Genomic DNA, 15,320 nt, shown 5'->3' with positions numbered 1-15,320 from the left:
AGTTTATATATATATATATATTTTTTTTTGAATATAATGAAGAAAGAAGTTGAAAAGGTTTCTAAAAATATATGACGTATATCAATTATATATATATATATATATATATATATATATTACTGAAAAAAAATTATCTCATTCACAAAAATGATCTCTTCTGAAGATTTGAGAGACATTACTTTTTCAGTTTAAATTTTTTTGGATTTAAAAAAATTAGAATTTAAATTCTAACCATTTTATTAAGTCACATGAAAAAATAATATATCCTCTAAAATGTTTTATATATTAAAAAATAAATATTCTTTTTTCTTTTACTTTACTGATAGCTATTTTTTAAATTATGTTGTTGAGTTAAATAACATAATTTTATAGTCTTATTTCTTAAATTCTGTAAGAAACTGTTATACTCATAAAATAAATTAAAAAAATATTAATAAAAATATTAAGAAGTAGCCCAATAGTCAACAATCTATGTCAAAAATATAAATAAAGAGCCAGGGTAAGGGCAAGTTCCGAGTCAGAACTAACACTTGCTTCTCCCATTGCATATGCTATAGTTTCACCCTCTCACATTCTAAAATTCTTGCTTCAGTGAGAACTAATCATGGAAGATGCACTGCGCCGTCTCAACGGAATGACCCCCATTCAAGAACCCGACGCCGTCGCCGACCACCCGCACCCCAAGAAGTCCGCCGCCAAGCGCACTGTGCGCGAGGCTCCCACCTCCGGCACTGCCATGCGCTACCGCGGCGTCCGACGCCGCCCCTGGGGCCGCTACGCCGCCGAGATTCGCGACCCGCAGTCGAAGGAGCGCCGCTGGCTGGGCACCTTCGACACGGCAGAGGAGGCCGCCTGCGCCTACGACTGCGCCGCCCGTGCCATGCGCGGCGTCAAGGCCCGCACCAACTTCGTGTACCCCGACGCTCCAGACCCTCACCTCTTCCAACCCTACAATGTTCCTAAGCACTGCCACGTCACCAGGTTCGTCCCGAACCACAGCCTCGGAGGTGCCGACTTCTCATCATCATCATCCTCCACTCATCACAATCACAACCCTTCTTCTCTCAACATGCTTCTCTTTCGTGACTTCCTCAACTCTTCTTCTTCTCAGCATTTTCATAGTAAGACTGCGCTTGCGCCTGCTAGTAGCTATGTAAACTCTTCTTCGTTACCTTCTCCAACGGGTAACTATGCTAATAACATTGCTGGTAACTCCGGTGTTGTTAGCTTCAATCACGCAACAGAAGTTGCTGAGTCTATTGATGAAGACTTGGGGTTGGGTTTTTTCCCGCGAGAGTCTTCTGATTCTGGGTTATTGGAAGAGATAGTCCATAAGTTCTTGCCAAAAACCAAGCCCAATAAGACTGGTGAAACTTCGCTGAGACATGAGACTTTGTCCATTTCTGAACCATTTCCTCAAACTGTGTCTGATTACGTGGCTGTTTCTGCTACTAAGGGTTATGGTGATGCCAAAATGAGGTTTCCTAAAATCGATGGTTTTGGTGTGTCTTATGATTCTCCCATGCAGCAATTTGATACCCTTAATGGGTTTAACCCCGTGCAGGGTGTGACTATTGAGAGAGACAACAACAGCAACAACTACCAGTATATGATGAATCATTTCCCAGGATGTTCCAACTTGGAAGACATTCTTCAGTATCCAGAACTTTTTAATTCCTTTGCAGCCAGGATGCAGAATGCTTAATTTATGTCTTGTGTGTAGTTGAATTAGCTTTAGGAGAGATAAAAAAAAGTAAAACGTATCATGCATGGATGGTTTAAGGTTCTTTTGTTTTTAATTTATGTTAATTTAGATCTTTAGCTTGCGTTAATTTGGTCTCTTTCGATGACTTGGAATGTTGTTCTTAGGGTTTTATGATTGGTAGGAGGTTTAACTAGGTTTATGTGTTCAAACTCTGTATTATGGCCCCTACTATGGGTTGGTAAGTAATTGAAATTATCGATAATACTGAAATTGTTGACGGTGCTCTGTAATCTGTTTAAGCACGAGGGTTACACTTTTCAGTATTTATTTTTTATTTTATTTTTTTGTTTTATGCCTGCTTTAATTTATGATACCGGGAAGGGTTTCGTGAGAACGACATACTCGGAGTAAAGTGAATTTCTTGTTTTCAATTGCACGATAATGATAGCTTCTGCGTTGACCTTGGAACTAGTAAAGTTTACGACTGTTGTGGCACACTTTTTTTTGTTTTTTTGTTTTTTTTTTCTTCCCTCTCTTTCTGCATTGTGTCTGTTTATTCTTTGTTTTGTTGGGAGAACATCCATGTCTGGATTGAGTAATGCCGCGTTGTGCTGTCGTTTTCTTCTAGGTTTTTGCTGGGAGGGGTAGGAATATTGGGACTGTGATAAGGTATTTTAAATTAAAGTTAAGATAGGGAAAAACCCTAGCGAAAATGGTATTGAAGAATGGAGTCTTTTAGGAGAAAGTGTAGCACTAAAGCTGCTCATAGATCGAAAGCAAAAAAGGCAAGGTTCCAGGGTGAGGATATTCAGTAACACGACAGAACATAATGGAGGTTTTGGAAGACCCCATAAATATATCCACTTTGGTTGCATATTCATATTCATGAAATTTCTATCATGTTAAAGTCCAGAAAGTAAATATTGAAAAGTTATTGCAAATACTGACCAATGCCGTTAGGATGATAATTAATTTAATAATAGAAAGTTTCAATAATTGTTTTGAAATAATTAAAAGCAATTATGATTATAAGGGGCACTATAGGTACACATAACATCCTATTGTTATTCTCTTACCTTCGGTTGTTAACTAGAGACTACCAGTATTCATCATATTTTTTTTTGAACGGCTAAGAAAATTTTCATTAAAAAGGTACCAGTGGTACCAAAAGAGAAATAAAATGGTATACAACATAACCAAACATATCAGTCTCGTGAAAGGAATAATTATGTCAAGGAAACTACATACCAAACATGTAGATTATTTTAGTGAATATACCTAGACATGCATAAACAAGGATTATAGCACCATTGTGAAAAAGTATACCGGAATGTCTTTGCAAATGATGACAGCCACCTCCAACTGTAAACCTGAATCTCGTTCACCAATCTTTCAAAAGAGAAGCTATTATCATTGAACCTGTAACGATTCCTTGTCCTCCACACTGTCCAAGTAGTTGCCAACCATATGGAACGCCAATATACAACCTGTTCGTAGTGTTGAATTGGTCCAGGAATGAAGTTGAAATGATCCAAAATGTTGCTAGGTAGGGGGGCAGGACAGCTAATCCAATTGAGACAAACTTTCCATACCTTGTCCACCACCGGGCAGGTACAGAACAAATGATAATCAGATTCAATATCCTTCTTACAAAATACACATAATGCATCATTATCTGAGAGTAAAGTATGCGTTTTTAATTTGTATTAATTGATTATATATTCTACAGTTATTTGTGTTAAAACAGCAGTTACTTATGTTGTGATAATATTCATTGATATATTTAATAAATTATAAATTTATTAAAATTTTAATACCTAATTATTAATGTATTCTTAAGTGTATTTTTTCATTTCAGTAAGTCTTTTATAGGCTGTAATGCTGTATATTAAATAACGCCAAATGTAGTGTTAATTTATTTGCTTCTAATTTTATAATCTTACTCAAAACATGCAACTCTGTAAAGAATTTATTTATCCGGCTAATTAATGATTTAATGTGGATGGTTTTTTTAATTAAATCTCTAAAATGAATTTGAAATGGAGTGGATCTGGATTCCAGCTGTTCATTTTGAATTGCATGGCACGCAGTTGGAACTTGACCGGTGATTGACAATGTGTTTAGAAATTATGAGTTACATAAAATTTTATATTTAATGTTTAAAGATTTGCTTGATATCGAGGTTTGTTTTCTTGTTAAAGTAAAGGTTTGTGCTGACAACTAATTGAAGATAATTTTAAATAAGTTTTTAACACTTATCATAAAATTTATAAGAACTTTTATATATGACAAACTGTTATTAAACAACTACAAAATCATTAAAATTTTATAATAAAATTTAACAACTTATTATTTTTTTTATCCATTTTAATTAAGCATCTTACGATATCAATGAAACAATGACTATTTTTAATTATATAAATTATTTATTGTAGAGTTAGAAAATAAAAATTATAAATTAGAGAGAATTTAATCGACATAATAGATAAAATACATTTCAAGAAATTGTATAATATTTTTTTAAAAAAATATCTAAAACATTAACAACATTTGTAAATTTCTATGCTGAAATTTTAAAATCAGACACAAAATGAGATAGATTGCAAGATAAGGAAAAGCAGTTAAAAATTCAATCTCAGGACAGGAGATCTTGGCATCTTGCTCCTTTCGGAACAGGTGGGGAAAAAGATTATAATTTTTTTTATTACTGAAAAAATATTATAATTATGAAGATGAAATTGTATTATTATTATTATTATTGATGGAATTGGAATTGCATTATTGTATACTTAATGGCAATACGGATTAAATAAGTGAAACCAACGGCTTTGCCGGCATAGGACCAATAAATACAGTTGTAAAGTTATAATTCATTAAAAGAAAATGAATAGGGTAACAGATCATAATTGTTTGCTTTCATGAACGAGTTACGTCGGTTCTTAGACACTAATTAGTAAATAATAAAAATACTTGATACATTAACAATGTAAAAAGAAAATAATTATTAATAATGCAAAATTCATAAAACTCACAAAGCCTTTGAGACCTGTCATTTCGTGAAGAGTACAATTATATATGGGTTAAAAGGTCGAGTTCGTTAAGGTTTGGATCATAGGCCTAACAGTAATAGTCCAAACAAAAAAAATTGAATGTAGAGAATGTTTCAGGAAAAACTTCATAGATTTAATAGAACATAGACTTATGATGTATAAACCTTTATTCTATGATAAATACACCCTTATTTTTAAAAAATAATTTAAAATATATTTAATTTTTTATTTTAGATATCTAATATTCAATTTAGTATTTTCTTTTTAATTTTTATATACATTTTTCTCTTTCTTTATTTGACACATAATATATATATATATATATATATATATATATATCTTAAATATATCTCCTTTTTTCTTAATAAAAATAAATTCTTAAAATACCATGAACATAAAAAATAAGGAAAAAAATTATAAATTAAACAATAAAGGAGTAAAATTAAAAAAAAATATAGGATAAAAAATTAAAGATATTTTAAAAATAAAAAAGGAGGTGTACTTATAATAAAAAGGTGGTGTATATATAATATAATGGAACAATTTTTCGGCTGAGAAGCACATACTAATTTTTCTACATACAAAGATTTTTTTTTTTAAAGTATGAAGATTCAATTTTTTTTTGGGTACGCAAAGTTCATCCAGTGGTTGGGTGGGGAGGGGTTCGGGTAGTTAGAAACATGAGGATCTAGGTTCAATCTTCATTGCGACCATCTTTATAATCTTTCCTATCTTTACAAAAAAAAAATCTAACAGCCAAGAAACAATTTGTACTTTTGTTGGGGTCACTCGAAACCTGTATGACTCGAAAATAATGTTTGAACTTGCTCGAAAAACATCTTATAATGGCGATACCACTTACCTGTAAGGCTTAAGGTCGAAAAATAGAATAATGCAGATTAAACAAAGACGTACTTGGATAGTGAGATGGTTATGCTAAAAGGTGGTCGAAGAGGAAGAACTCACGGAAAAAACGGTTATGAGAAGTTATCTTTTGAACCTCGCGGAAGAACGGTTATGAGAAGTTATCTTTTGAACCCACGTAGGTAGTGGATAGCGGTTATACTCACCCACAACGTTCCTCATGAAACTTACTGCTCATGATTAAACTCTATAAATATGAGGGTCGTACGCCTTCACGGAGGTCGGAAAAACTCATACTTGAACTGAATTCTCAAGCACTCTCTGCCTGCACACATGGCTTCCATGCGAGGAATTATCTTTGGGTATGATCACTTCTCGACCATATTTCTTTTCTTGTTCTAGGAGTAGTTGTAGTGTAGGTTTCTTCCATTATTTTTTCCTAATCACATAGTTGTAGTGCGTTAATTGTAACTCTTGGACAGTATGTAATTTGAACCATGTTTTGTATTGCGAATATATCCATTATTCATTCTGTTCATTTTAGCATTTACGTGCATGCGAATTATTACTTGTTAATTATCGAGGAATATCTAGAAACAAGTAATCACTAAATCTGCCTACTCCATTTTCTGTTCTTAAATTAAATACCTAAATTGAAACCATTTATGTGCTAGTTCGAATATAAAGGGTCCACGAACGAATTTCACCATAAACAAATTGGCACTCCCGGTGGGACTTGTTTAAGTCAAACATAATTGGACTAGTTTTAGGTATGTGTGTTGCATGAGACTCAGGAGTGGAAGAACTATGTCTACATCTAATAATCAGAGAGATACCAACACGAACAATAATAATCACGTAGATGTAGAGCACCCTGATAATGTGACTAATGTGACCAGGGGGGCAGCATCTTCCCCTGTGTTGCTCGAAAATACAACTAGGCAAACAAATGTTACTCAGGAACTAGCAAATGTCACTAGGGAATACCCCTGGGGTATGCCACAGAATTGGCGAAATACCCAACCAGTGCATGCCGAAATGCCAGTGCCTTTCTTAGGACCAAATTCACAAATGCACGTATCTCCACAGGGATATAATCCTGGACCAAATGGCATGGGTTTCGTTATGCAAGACCCATATCAACACGTAGGAACAAGTCAGGAAGGTTCTCTGATTCAACCAGGTAGTTACGTACCTACGGGTATTAGCAACCAAGCTATGATGGCTCTTCGACAACAGATGGACCATAGTAATCATGACATAGTCAACCTGTTGTCAACCCAAATGCATAACATAATGACTCCTTTGTACGAGTTAATAAACAAAATAGGGGATAAATTGGGTGACTGGCCACCTTTGAGAGCCATGAGTGCGAACCTGAATGAAATGGAAAATCCTGGAGGGAATGGAGTTTTTCATCAGAACGTAGTTCGACCTAATAGGGTTCCCAATGACAACTTGGATCAAATGGTAGAAAGGATATTAAACAGACATGGGTTCGATGTAGGTCGAAATGAACGTCCCTATTTTGTGTCAGCTTTTCCAGATTATGTAACCCTAAGTAGAACTGCCTAGGGGAATAAAAGTGCCAAAGTTCTCGAAATTCGCGGGAGAATCAACTGAATCTACAGTCGAACATATAGCTAGGTACGTAGTCGAATGTGGGGACTTAGCGAACAATGAATATTTAAAAATGAAGTATTTTCCAAGTTCATTGACTAAGCATGCTTTTACATGGTTCACAACCTTACCCCCTAATTCGATACACACTTGGGTTCAATTGGAAGGTAGTTTTCATGAACACTTTTTCAGAGAGGAAACGAAAGTGAGTATAGTCGATCTAATGAACATTAAGGGACAAAGCCATGAAACTTTAGATGACTATTTGAATAGGTTCCGGCAATTAAAGTCTAGATGTTATACTAATATACCTGAACATGAATTAGTTAGGATTGCAGCGACATGGTTAGATTTCTCGATACGTAAAAAAATGGTAAATGAACAGTTGAGAGATATGGCTCAATTAGCAGAAAAGGTAAGAAGGATCGAACAAATCAAGTTAGAAAAAGAGAAATTAAAAAAGTTTGATAGGTTTGTTCGGAAAGAGAAGGTATCTTATCTAGAAAATACCGAGATGAGTGAGGATAATAATTATGAACTTTCGGGCGAGGATTTTGAAGTTAACTTAGCAGAATTACGCCCTGGTCCTACCTATCAATGTCAAATGCTAAAACCAGGTGAAAATATAGAAGGAACCTCGACTAAGAAATATAGTTTTGACGTAACTAAAGTAGAAAAGATATTTGATATCTTACTAAAAGACAAACAAATTGTACTCCCAGAAAATCATAAGATCCCACCATTCGAACAGAGAAAATGGAAGAAATTTTGCAAATATCATAATATGTATGGTCACTGGACTAACAATTGTGTGCATTTCAGGGATTTGATCGAAAAGGCGATTATTGATGGTCGTCTTGCTTTCGAGGAAAGAGACATGAAAGTGGACGTTGATCCATTTGCTGCCCATACTGGCTATGTAGAACCAGTTTCCATGCCCATCAACATGGTGGACGATGCTGTCGAGGACGATGAGAACATCGAACCCATTTCTGACGAGAAGCTCGAGGAATTAATGGAGGATTTTGCTAAGGAACAGGAACCTATCTACCCAAAAGAAGGGGATAGTCTGGTTGAGTTCTTATCGAAGAAGAAAGAAGCTGATAAAGAGGTTATATTGTGTCCTCGATGCAGTGCCGTCTTCGATAGAGCTGCAACTAAAGCTTTTGAGGAGTCGGAAATGATGAAGAGCTACAAAACTGAAAAGCTTCGTGAGAAAGCTAGACTGAATGATGGGTCGAAAGCTGGATTGACCATGAGGCAAGTTCACATGCCCCAATACAATGCTCCAGTAGTGAAGATCGAGATGTACAATTCGTCGAGATTCGGCAATACTTTTGTGCCGAATGCGAACGTGCCTATGGGAAAATAGACTGCTCATCCAAGGCCAATGATGGCTGGCATGGGTCGAGGAAAACAAGTAATGGGTTACGCTGCACACCCAATGCAAGAAATTCCTGGGAAAACTCCAAATTCGATTACAGGACCCAATAGAGTCTCGACTGGAGGTTATGGGCGTGGCTTTCGACAGCCTTTCAACAATCTGACCAAAACCCAGTGGAGAAGACAACAAAGGATGCGGAAGGCTACCTTTGAGGGACTTGGAGGAAACCGTTTCTCGATTCCGGTACCTCAGAAAGGGGAATCATCTCGGAAGTTCATCGAGGATGATGAAGACATGATTACAGATTGTTTCGAGAGTGGTTTTGAGGACTCCCTAAAAGATATTTGTGGAGTAGTCACCATTCTACCCTTCGAGTATGCTGGGGCTATGGAGTCAGTGAATGAACAAGAGGATATCCATAGGGAAGACTTCTTCGATGACCCCAACTATGAATCCAAAATCATATGAGTCAATCAAATCTCGAGGGTTATCCCCAAATTCAATTCTGCTGTGTTCGACTCTCCTACAGAAGAAATGAAAGGACGCCTTAAGCCTCTATTGCTAACATTGATGATCGAGGGGCAAGAGGTGAATAAGGTTTTGGTCGACGGAGGCGCAGCTGTGAATATCTTGCCCAAAACAATGCTGAAGAGGTTTGGAAAATCTTTGGCTGATTTGAAGCCTCACAATATAATGATCTCAGACTACGCAGTAAAATCTTCACACCCTGAAGGCATGATTTTACTTGATGTGCAGATTGGGAGTGTAAAGAGGGCCACCATGTTTATAGTGACGCCATCCAAGGCGAATTTTAATGTCCTGCTAGGTCGAGAGTGGATCCATGGGGTAGGAGTCGTCCCTTCCACTGTGCATCAAAAGATCTTCTTCTGGAACGATGACGAAGGGTTGGAAGTTCTCGAGGCTGACCAGAAAATGTATGAAGTTGGTATGTATTTTGCTGATCAACAATTGACAGCATTTGCAAAGATCAAACCTTTCGATGCATATAATTCTGGAGTGATGGATGAAGAATAAGGAATTAAGAAAACTTTTTGCTGGGACGTGAAGAAAGGGTTTGTGATTCGAGCCGAAAAGGATTCAGCTCCACTGGAGGAATGAAGGATGAAGATCCTTACTCGAGCTTCTTAGCTCGAATATCGGCCTATGTGGCCGATCGAACGGCTAACATGGCCGAGGAAAATGAAGGTGAAAAGGCACGTTCAAATGAGGTTGATGAAAATAGCATGGCCACTTCGGTCAAAGAAAAACGAAAAAAAAAAGAGGGGATGGATTTCGAGGTGAAAAATGAAAAAGAAAAACAAAAAAGAAAGAAAAAGAATGTAGACTGCGAAGTCAAGGAAAATGAAAGAGAAAAAATAGAAAAAAACCAAGAAGACCAGGTTGGGTCGAGAAAAAACAGAAAAAGAAAAAATAGAAAGAAACCAGGAGGTCGAACAATCGAAAGAAAGCAAAGAGCAGGAACTGGAACCCAAGCTAGATTGTATTTTCGATGATTCACCGTTGGGATTCGAAAGAGCAACCAAGGGAGAACATAAGTTAGAATCTCAAGATCCACTTGAGGAAATCAACTTGGGAACTGTCAAAAATAAAAGGGTAACTTATATTAGTAAGTTCTTGCAAGGGGAATTGAAGGACGAAATAATTCAAGTTTTGCATGAATACAAAGATTGCTTTGCATGGGATTATAATGAAATGCCAGGATTAGATCGAGAATTGGTAGAGTATAGGCTACCCATGATCCCAGGAAAGAGACCTGTGAAGCAAAGTCCTCGAAGATTCGCTCCTAAAGTAATCGAAAAAATCAAGGGAGAAATTGAGAGATACTGAAAGCGAAGTTCATCAGAACTTCAAGGTATGCTGAGTGGGTATCGAATGTCGTGCCTGTTATAAAAAAGAATGGAAAACTCAGAGTATGCATCGACTTTCGAGATCTTAATGCAACAACTCCCAAAGATGAATATCCTATGCCCATTGCTGAAACTATGATAGACGCTGCTGCAGGTAATGAAATTATGAGTTTACTTGATGGTTATTTTGGATATAACCAAATTTATATTGTAGCTAATGATGTGTCGAAAACTGCTTTTTGATGTCCAGGTGCTTTAGGCGTCTATGAATAGGTGATGATGCCATTTGGATTAAAAAACGCAGATGCTACTTATCAGAGGGTAATGAATTTAACATTCCATGATTTAATTGGTAAGTTTGTATAAGTATATATTGATGATATAATTTTTGGGTCGAAGCAAAAAGAGGATCACCTAAGCCATTTAAAATTATCTTTTGAGAGAATGAGAAAACATGGTTTGAAAATGAATCCTCTAAAATGTGCTTTTGGTGTTACAGCAGGAGAATTTCTGGGGTTTGTCATACACCAGAAAGGAATTGAAGTTAATCGAAATAAGACAAAAGCTATCATGGAGACTAAACCTCCATCGAACAAGAAAGAACTTCAATCTCTCCTAGGTAAAGTAAACTTTCTGAGAAGATTCATATCGAACTTGTCTGGTAAAACTAAAATATTTTCTCCTCTTTTACGTTTAAAAAAGGAGCAGGAATTTCGATGGAATGAGGAGCACCAGAAAGCGTTTGATGAAATCAAAGTTTACTTGGCTCATCCTCCAGTGCTTGCACCACTTTCTAAAGGGAAGCAACTAAAGTTGTACATTTCAGCTAGCGATTCGACTATTGCGGGCATGCTGGCGCAAGATGATGATAATGGCATCGAGAGAGTCATTTATTATTTAAGTCGAATGTTAGTAGGAGCAGAAGCTAGATATACCCCGTTAGAGAAATTATGTTTAAGTCTTTATGTTGCTTGTACTAAGTTGAAGTACTATATTAGGACTCGTGATGTTGTAATATTTTGTCGAAGTAATGTAATTAAATATATGTTATGTAAACCTGTGTTACATTCTCGAGTCGGCAAATGGGCACTCGCGTTAACTGAATACTCGTTAACTTTCGAGCCGCTAAAAGCAACTAAAGGACAAATAATTGTAGATTTTCTTGCAGACCATTCGAATGAAACTGAAAAAATTATTTACCTAACCACCAAGCCTTGGCAATTATATTTCGATGGCTCGAAACACGAATTAGGTGCTGGAATAGGTCTTTTAATCATCTCTCCCGAAGGGTTCCCGACTAAGTTATCATTTAAAACATACAAGGGATACTCGAACAATGAAACCGAGTATCAGGCACTAATAACGGGACTCGAAATCCTCAAAGAGTTAGGTGCTAGAAACGTATCAGTTCGAGGTGATTCACAATTAGTCATCAAACAATTAACGCAAGAGTATAAGTGTTTAAATGAAAAGTTAATGGAATTCAAAACTCGAGCTGTGTAGTTACTTAACGCTTTTGATGAAGCTGAGCTACAACATATTCCTCGAAACTCGAATACCATTGCAAATGAGTTGGCTCAGACAGCCTCAGGGTATAAAGTAAGTAAAGAGTGTCTCGAGTATTTAATTCATACAGAAAATGAATTGATGGAGCATCGAGAGATTATGACTGTTGGTTCCTCGAGTCAACCAGATTGGAGGAGCAAATTGATCGAATATTTGCAAAATCCCAATATAAAGGTCGAAAGAAAGATCAAACTACAAGCTCTTAATTATGTCTTGTTGAACAATGAATTATATAAAAAGGGTTTCGATGGAATTTTGTTCAAGTTCCTTGGAAATCATGAAAGTTATATAGCTATGGCAGAAATACATGAAGGCATTTGTGGAGCACATCAAGCAGGTGAAAAAATGAAATGGGTTTTTGTCGAGAAAAGGTTTGTATTGGCCAACTATGTTTAAGGATTGTATCGAGTTCGCACGAAGCTGTGAAGAGTGTCAAAAACATGGACCAATACAAAAGGTACCTGCAAGTGAGTTACATTCGATCATTAAGCCTTGGCCATTTCGAGGGTGGGCAATTGACATTATAGGGCAAATACATCCACCATCCTCGAAAAACCACAAGTATATATTAGTGGCCATAGATTATTTTACAAAATGGGTTGAAGCTATTCCCTTAAAAGAAGTCGAGCAAAAAGACATAATTGATTTTGTCGAGGATCATATTATTACAAGGTTTGACATTTCTCAAACAATTACTACTGATCAAGGCACAGTGTTTACAGGTCAAAAAGTTGCTCAATATGCCGAATCCAGAGGAATTAAGCTAGTAACTTCAACCCCATATTACGCACAAGAAAATGGTCAAGTCGAGGCTGCTAATAAAGTAGTGATTGGATTAATCAAAAAACATATATCGAACAGGCCTCGAAGTTGGCACGAGACTCTGGTTCAAATTCTATGGGCTTATAGGAATTCGCCTAGAGATGCCACGAAAACTACTCCTTATAAATTGGTATATGGGCATGATGCCATTCTTCCTTTAGATATTAATTTACAATCAATTCACGTACAAAAACAGAATGATTTGCCTACTGAAGATTATTGGAATTTAATGTATGATGAATTAATATCTTTAGACGAAGAAAGATTAATCGCAGTACAAAACCTTGTTCAACAAAAGGAGAAAGTCGAAAGAGCATATAATAAGAGAGTCAAAATACAACGCTTTCGAGTTGGGGACTTGGTATTAAAAGTTATCCTTCCCGTAGACCAGAAATCTCGATACTTAGGGAAGTTGTCATATAATTGGGATGGTCCCTTTATAGTCGAGCAAGTATATTCCAGCAATGCGTATGTTATTAGAGAATTAAATTCGAATGCAAGCAAAGTAATAAATGGGAAATACTTAAAGTGCTTTCATAAAAGGGTAGAGTGATAGTTGTTCAAGGATAAATAAAAAGCAAAAATAGAAAAGGGAAATCTAATTATTACAAAATTTTGTTTTAAATCCTTGAAAGCCTTATAAGCCTCATCCAGGCTTTACCTTCGAGAAGTGCATTGAGCCTCCAAGTGCTTCTTCTGTTCCAAGGTCTTCGCAAGTCGAGAAGATATGGCCTTGCCTTCATCTTTGAGACATGTTTGACGCTGCTTGATTTCTTGACTCTGGACCTTGATACCATCTTTCTTCGAGCGGGTTTTGTCCAATTCATGTTGAAGAGCCTTGATAGTTGTTTCTATATCTTCCTCCTCTTTTTGTAATTTTTGCAAGGAAGAAATCATTTCTGCCGTTGAGCTCTTAATGGAAATCAACTCCTCACGAAGGCTCTCGAGCTTAACACGGTCGTCCTCGCTTTCGATCTCAATCTGAGACACTTCCTGGAAGGCAGTGGACCATTGAGCTCGAAGATCCCATGCGAGGCTGAAGGGCTTAATAAATTCCTGCAACTCAGAATGAACCTCGGGAGAAAGATCTGAATAAGACAATAAATCTTTGACCATCTGTTCCACTTCTGTCTTAAACGTAGGGAGGAGAAAGGCTTGATCAAGGTTTTCGACATATGCTTTCAATCGGAAAGAATCAAGCAAAGGTTGATAAGATGGAGTCTCAGAACCTTGCTCGATGACCTTTTCTTTTTCTTATTCTTTTTCCGACCCAGAAGGACCACTCGTCCAATTGTTCAACATCTCGGAGATACTGTTAATATCTTCATCCTCGTCGTTAAAGAAGCTCATCAAGTCCAAATCTGGAGAAGGAATTGATGAAAGGCCCTGGATGGAAGAGGTAGTACCCTTTTGGATTAAGGGAGAAGTTGTGAAGGGTCTTGGAGACTCGGTCGAATCTATACAAAAAAGAGACAATAGATATATAAGATAATTTTGTTCAGAATCACAATAAGGGTGTGAAGTTAAAAGAAATATACCCTTGTTTGGACTCAAGGGGGGTTAGAGCGTGATAGAATCTTCACCTTGGGCAGACTCTTGCTTAGGCTCCTCATTCACCAGAGGTTTCAATTGGGGAACCTTGTCTTCTTTAACCTGAGGAGGGACCTTTATCGAGGCTAGAACTGAAGCCATCGTAACAACATCTAGTTGAGGGTTGGTTAACTGCAAGTAAATCACAAGGTTAGGATAAGGTTTTTGGGAGAGAGATCAAATAGAAAAATGAAAAGTGAACCTGTTGGGTTGTCCCGGTAACAAGAGGCACATCTCTCGACATTTCTCGAGAGGAATCAAGCTGGATGATTTCGATATCCTGAGATACATAACATTATTAGGCAAGTCGAAGGCACATGGATAGTATGCAGAAAATAAATATGTAATTAGAAGATAAAACACCTTTGGAGTAGACTTCATGGCGTCTTTGAGCAGTTTCTCGCCAAGGGGTTTTTGAGATTTCTTGGAAACAGGAATGACTAGCTTTCCTTTTCCTTTATCTTGATTCTTTGTGGTCGAAACCTGAAAATAAAGGAACAAGATGAGTAGGACTCAAAGGGGCAAGAGAATAGGAAAAAAAAAAGTTCTCTTACTGTCTTGGTACTGCCCGAATCCACTTTTTGTTTCTTCGATGCAAAAAAAAAAAAGTGGGAGAGTCAAAGTAAATTAGAAGAAACAATGAAAAGGATTACGAATCGAAAAAAAAAGGGTCTTACCTTGGAACGAAGAGTAACCTTGTCAGTCACAGTCTTTCGTTTTCGACCTTTCAATGATGTCCCTTGGACATCCTCATCATCGCTCTCCAAGTTAGGAGTTTGGTTAGCGTGTTGTGGAACACGTTGAGAAATAGCAGCTATCAAAGAAAAAAAAAAGTAAGAAGAGTACAATCA

At 36.7% G+C, this 15,320-nt stretch overlaps 3 protein-coding genes across 3 annotated transcripts; all 3 read left to right on the top strand.

Annotated features, from left to right (window-relative positions):
• Positions 1-430: 430 nt before the first annotated feature.
• LOC109790991 (ethylene-responsive transcription factor ESR2) lies at positions 431-3,021 on the top strand. Its single transcript, XM_020350240.3, has one exon. The coding sequence runs from the start codon at positions 605-607 to the stop codon at positions 1,703-1,705; it is 1,101 nt and encodes a 366-aa protein (XP_020205829.1). The 5' UTR covers positions 431-604; the 3' UTR covers positions 1,706-3,021.
• Positions 3,022-9,157: 6,136 nt separating this feature from the next.
• LOC145957853 (uncharacterized) lies at positions 9,158-9,658 on the top strand. The gene has a single exon (XM_083074269.1). The coding sequence runs from the start codon at positions 9,158-9,160 to the stop codon at positions 9,656-9,658; it is 501 nt and encodes a 166-aa protein (XP_082930395.1).
• Positions 9,659-9,738: 80 nt separating this feature from the next.
• Positions 9,739-13,432, top strand: LOC145957852 (uncharacterized). Its single transcript, XM_083074268.1, has 6 exons — positions 9,739-9,921; positions 10,277-10,432; positions 10,540-10,645; positions 10,991-11,346; positions 11,995-12,428; positions 12,730-13,432. The coding sequence occupies exons 1-6, from the start codon at positions 9,739-9,741 to the stop codon at positions 13,430-13,432; spliced, it is 1,938 nt and encodes a 645-aa protein (XP_082930394.1).
• Positions 13,433-15,320: the final 1,888 nt, after the last annotated feature.

Source organism: Cajanus cajan, chromosome 5 (assembly GCF_000230855.2).
Source record: "Cajanus cajan strain Asha chromosome 5, NIPB_CcT2T_4, whole genome shotgun sequence".
In the NCBI taxonomy this organism is placed as follows: Eukaryota; Viridiplantae; Streptophyta; class Magnoliopsida; order Fabales; family Fabaceae; genus Cajanus; species Cajanus cajan.
This window is presented reverse-complemented; position numbering and strand designations above follow the sequence as displayed.

Excerpts from the sequence above, each read along its gene's own strand:
- LOC145957853 (XM_083074269.1), top strand. The coding sequence starts at position 9,158 with ATGAAAGGACGCCTTAAGCCTCTATTGCTAACATTGATGATCGAGGGG.
- LOC145957852 (XM_083074268.1), top strand. The coding sequence starts at position 9,739 with ATGAAGGATGAAGATCCTTACTCGAGCTTCTTAGCTCGAATATCGGCC. Across the intron at positions 10,646-10,990 it reads TATGATAGACGCTGCTGCAG|CAGGAGAATTTCTGGGGTTT; the intron begins GTAATGAAATTA and ends TTGGTGTTACAG. Across the intron at positions 12,429-12,729 it reads TGGGTTTTTGTCGAGAAAAG|GTTTGACATTTCTCAAACAA; the intron begins GTTTGTATTGGC and ends TATTATTACAAG.
- LOC109790991 (XM_020350240.3), top strand. The coding sequence starts at position 605 with ATGGAAGATGCACTGCGCCGTCTCAACGGAATGACCCCCATTCAAGAA.